The 5,363-nt window shown below is 33.9% G+C and overlaps 1 protein-coding gene across 3 annotated transcripts; it reads left to right on the top strand.

Moving 5' to 3' along the window:
- Positions 1 to 390: 390 nt before the first annotated feature.
- Positions 391 to 5,051, top strand: LOC131854118 (uncharacterized). 3 transcript variants are annotated; one of them, XM_059205247.1, is made up of 3 exons: positions 391 to 448; positions 1,656 to 1,834; positions 4,752 to 5,051. In XM_059205247.1, the coding sequence occupies exons 2-3, from the start codon at positions 1,691 to 1,693 to the stop codon at positions 4,893 to 4,895; spliced, it is 288 nt and encodes a 95-aa protein (XP_059061230.1). In that variant the 5' UTR covers positions 391 to 448; positions 1,656 to 1,690; the 3' UTR covers positions 4,896 to 5,051. The 3 variants fall into 3 exon arrangements, with proteins under 3 accessions (XP_059061230.1, XP_059061232.1, XP_059061229.1); XM_059205249.1 differs by lacking the exon at positions 391 to 448 and adding an exon at positions 454 to 525; XM_059205246.1 differs by lacking the exon at positions 391 to 448 and adding an exon at positions 468 to 585.
- The last annotated feature ends 312 nt before the right edge of the window (positions 5,052 to 5,363 follow it).

Raw genomic sequence — 5,363 nt, 5'->3', positions numbered from 1 at the left:
GCGTTATTTACTCCCTTTCTCACCATATCTTTCACACAGTCCATCCATATCTTTTTCGGTCTTCCTCTACCCTTATAAACATCCACATTCATATGTGACAACGTCCTTAGGCTATGATCTTCATTCCTACGCACTACATGCTCATACCAATATAGACGATTACTCTTCAACCTCTCCGACATCGGTGCCACTTTCACACTTCCTCTGAATACCAACTAGCAACTAGCACAAATTTTTGGAAGACTCCAAAAAAAATTGGGTTGGTTGGTAGTCTAATACTCAATTGTAATCTATAGGAGGTTTTTATAGCGGATTTCGTGGCCCCACAAATATGATCAGGAGTGTTGCGCAGGCGCACTTCACATGGTGAAAGTGACATGAGTAGGGAGGGGCCGGCTATATGAACGTGCCGTGTGCCCGCGCGCCGCACTCCCGCGCAACCTTACAGGTGAGCTTCGGAAGCCGTGCTATATGTTATACTCGTAGGACTCCTCGCTGATCCTTGTGATAAGTGCTTTAGTGGTAGTGAGTGTAGATGTGATACGCATCGTCTTACGTAACACTTTTATTTTAATCTGTGGTTTGGTATAGCATTTCTATATATATTATTAATTACTATCTATGATTTCGTCCGCGTCCGTGGATTATTACTTTGTTTTTATTAAAATAAATCTTGCTATCTGTTACCCGAGATTCATCCGCATGAAATTTAACTTTTTTCTTTTTTATTAAAATCTCTAAAACAAAAGTATCTTAAGTTACTCTCAATTACATTCGCTATCTGCGAGTGTAACTCCCGTCAAAATCGGTCCAGAGGTTTCAGAGATTAGGAAGAACAAACAGACAGACAGTTAGACATATTTTTAATTTTTTTTTTCATGTGAGTACCATATACCGTAATATTTTGTGAAAAGCAGTTAATTTGAACGTACAAACAGATATTTTAATTTCTTTATTTGTATCACTACTTTGTGTATTGTGTTATTGATTTGTATAGCACATTTAATTTGTATTTATTGTACTTTTAAATGTGAATGAAGGTAGGTTCATATATTTAATAGTTTTGGGAAATTTTGTAATTGGTGTAGCAGTATTTTACATTATCATCAAATGGAATCAAACCCGTAAGGTTTGATTTCCTCACAATTCTAACGGGTATTTAACTATTTTTTTTTCTGTATACAATACTATGTGCTCTTAATTATGTTTATTTTATGATGGAGAAGAGAAGTGTGAATGACGATTAAGAAAAAACAATATTTTGACGATTTAAGTTATACATCTATAGTGATGGCCTTTGCTTGATTTGTGGAAAATCATTTCGTTTTACTTAGATAAGTAAAATGAAGCTATAAAACAGATCAATAAGACAGTAATTACTGTCATAAAAGCCAATATACATATAAAAACATAATCCTTCACATTTGAACGTTCTGCTTAACTTGGGACTAGATGGCGCTGTGTAAATTGTCCTGAGATATTATTATTCTTATATAAGCTGTGTTTTCGTTGAAGGTTAAGAAAAAGCAGGGAAATTTCAGGTTATACCAGCATGACACTTTGGGAATGGCAGTGATACAGTTTCTGTTTTTTACATCAGCTGGGTTTTAGCTTTAATCAAACTGATAATTCAATTATATAATGTTTTATTGCAGTTAGTTGTGAAGATAGAACAAGCTGATCAGTGACAATGCAGTCTTCTATGCTGTGCATGCTGGTGTTGGTGGCGGCTGTGGCTGCAGCTCCTCAGAGAGAAGGAGCCGCCTTCACGAAGGAAGCTATTAAACAAGCACAGAACACATTCCTCATCCCCAAGGACGCTGAAATCCAGAAGGTAAATATTCAAATCAAAATATCTTTATTCATTATAGATGATATGTCAAATCTACCGTCAGTTCTGAGTGCTTTAGAACGAAGAACTGACAAGAAACAGCTCTAATTCCGTTCAAATGAGCTTGTACAATAAGGAAATTGTAAATTCGACATCACAGAAGACCGAAGAGCTGGCAGCTACCTTGGACAAAGAATTAGTCTAGCTATTCAAAGAGGGAACGCTGCCAGTATCTTCGGAACTTTGCCTAAAGGGACCCCTTTTAATAATATATTTTAGTTATTGTATTATATTTTTTAAGCTTTTTAATTATAGTAATTATAGGTTGTTAGAATTTATCCTTGAATCCTTATTTGCGCATATATGGCTATAGCTATTCTATTAAAATATACGTAGTTCTCTGCTATAATTATCTATCTTTATAAGGAAATACAGATCAAATTATAAATTCAATCAGGGATAACGTAGTTACTACTAGCTTATGTTATTTTGGATATAGATATATAGAGAGATAATAGGAAAATAGAAAAAGAATTAATCTTTATTAAAATAAGTTTAATATAAACACCATTGAGTAGTCCGTGGTCTAGCGGTCTAGCACACCGCTTTACGACCGGTCGCGGGTTCGATTCCTCGCACGGCACAAACATTTGTATTCATGAGTATTGTTTGTATCGGTCTGGGTACTTTTCTATGTATGATATGTATGTATTTACCAAAAAAATATCTGTGTATATATATCAGTTATCTAGTACCCATAACACTAGCTTTAGCTAGCTTAACTTGGGTCTAGATGGCGCTGTGTGAATTGTACTGAGATTATTATTATTATATTTTTATATTCTACCACTCATTCGGAACACAGACTCATCACGAGAATAACGAGCAAGCTTACTTGAGTGTAGCTCTTTTAAATAAATAATTTCGATTTTATCAAATAATTTCATGTCGCGACTTTAGTCATGATTTTTTCTAATATTCTTTCTCTATTATATAAGATGAATTTCAAGTCAATCAACATTCCTTCTTTTATAATCTCAACTCCGATAAAGTACGGTCTTAGTTCGCTAGTTATCTTCTCTTCTGACATACTCTTCTGTTCAAGCGAATCAAAGTGTATTTATATTAGAAGAAACATGTGAGTTGTTACAAATTATAAATCATATTTACTGAGCAAAGTCTATTGCTCACTAAACGATTACTTGAATGACGAGCGTGCATGGCAATAGTTGTTCATGTACGGGATTTTCATTTAATGTTAGACATAGACACCTATATACATCATTACATAGTATAAAACAAAGTCGCTGTCGCTGTCTGTCGGTCCCTATGTATGCTTAAATCTTTAAAACTACGCAACGGATTTTAAGTATTTTTTTTTTAATGGATAGAGTGATTCAAGAGGAAGGTTTATATGTATAATACATGTACACCCGAGTGAAGCCGGGGCGAGTAGCTAGTTGTAAATAAACTAGCATTTAAAAAAAAAGTAATCTAACTGAGTTTCTTTTCAGTTCTCCTCAATTGGATCTGTACACTGAACTGGACGGTAGGGAAAAATTGTAACATAAAAAACTTAACGTTCATAAGCGGCTAAAATGTCCTACATGAATTTAATTTTTTTGTATTTATATTTGAAATTAATTATTAAATGTACACTCTCGCAATATTCTGTCGCTTCTAGAATGCATAGACAGTGGCCACAGATGATTTCCGAGTTATTAAATTACGACGTTACGTACCAGAGAGAGAGTTTGAATTTCTAAATCAAATGTAGATACGGTTGTCGCTGTGTGTAATCAACAGGTTCTTAAATCGACGCGTTGTAATACATAAACAATTGTGTAACCAACAGAAGATCATATTAATAATGCATATTCATTACGTTGTTGATTTTAATTGGTTTTGGTTTGTATTGGTACAATAACGGTCCTTGACTAGATAAGAAACTTATAGATAGCTAGCTACTATATTATCTGATTACACTAATAATGAGTGCGGCTTAGTCCGGGTATACATATATTATATATATAGACCTTCCTCTAGAATCACTCTATCTATTAAAAAAAACCGCTTCAAAATCTGTTGCGTAGTTTTAAAGATTTAAGCATACATAGGGACGGACAGCGACAGCGGCTTGGTTTTATACTATGTAATGATGCGGAGGTTACTAATGTGTCTGATGAGTGAGAGGTGCTGAGGGTTTTAATAAGGAAAATACGGAGATGAAATAAAATGGAACTAATATAACAGCGATATATGTATAATAGAAAGTAACAATAAAGAATATGTCAAAGAATCTGAATATATATAACTCAAAGGGACGTACAGACAGCGACAGCGACTTTATTTTATATTATGTAATGAAGAACAAAATGTATTATTCGTGATAGACTTGGTATATGTAAAATCAAAATCAAAAATGATTCATTCATGTAGGACATTTTAGCCGCTTATGAATGTCAGGTATATTGTATTAATATTTTTCGGATGGCAGGCAGTTTAGTAATTAGATTCAATTGTGAAGAACTGGTTAGAAACTCAACTGAAAGTGAAGACAAAAAAATGTGTTTTAAAACTAGTATTTGGTGTTTATTTGGTTCTGTCTACCTGAATAGAATAAAATAGAATAGAATAGAAAATTATTTATTCAAATAAACTATATTTAAGCACTTCTGAATAGTCATAACAATTTTTTTTATCTACGGCTCGTTCAGGAAGCTGTCTCATCACAATATAGATATATATATCTTGTATATATATACCTATTTATATAGATATATAAATAGGTATATATATACAAGAATCTGTGTGTGTGTATGTATCACAAATGTAACTGGATTTCCATAAATAGTACAACGGAAAATATTACTAAGAATGTTTTGTTTAACATCTTCTAACGCCATTGTTATCTCTCTAGGTGCAAGAAGGCATAGAACTAGCAGCCTATGAGTCAATACCCGGCAACCAGAGGATCAACCTGTTCGAAATCCTTGGCGACCAGGTGCCTTCCGAAGTGATCAACAACTTACAAGGCCAGATCGATAAAGTCGGGCGTAACTAAGCGGCAACTAGGCGGTTGCAGACTCAGTAACCAGCCGTGGAAGGAGGAAACTTGGCAACCGTTACTGATATAATAATGGACTGGAGAGCAATAATTTATTGGTTGTGCAAGTAGACAGTGAATGTGATATTGTGTAACACCTATCTTTTTATACGTTTGTACATAATTTTATTTTAAAAATAAACAACCGTACAAATATATTTTTTCCATTACGTAACACAGTTCCGTTCCAATAGTTACATATTTATGAACGTGTGTGATTTTATACTCCAAACTTATTTATAAACGAGACGTGTTTTATTGTGACTATAAATAAAATCTATTTACAACTAGCTGTACCCGCGACTTCGTCCGTGTGGAGTATAACTTTAAATTTCTAAAATCCCAAAAAAAAATAGGCTACTTTTAGCCTATTTTTATTGGGTTGTTTGGGCTATTGTCAGATGTGTGTATCACCTGTAGCACTGC

This window comes from Achroia grisella, unplaced genomic scaffold (assembly GCF_030625045.1).
Source record: "Achroia grisella isolate CSIRO2021 unplaced genomic scaffold, CSIRO_AGI_Agris_v1 utg970, whole genome shotgun sequence".
Taxonomy (NCBI): domain Eukaryota; kingdom Metazoa; phylum Arthropoda; class Insecta; order Lepidoptera; family Pyralidae; genus Achroia; species Achroia grisella.
This window is presented reverse-complemented; position numbering and strand designations above follow the sequence as displayed.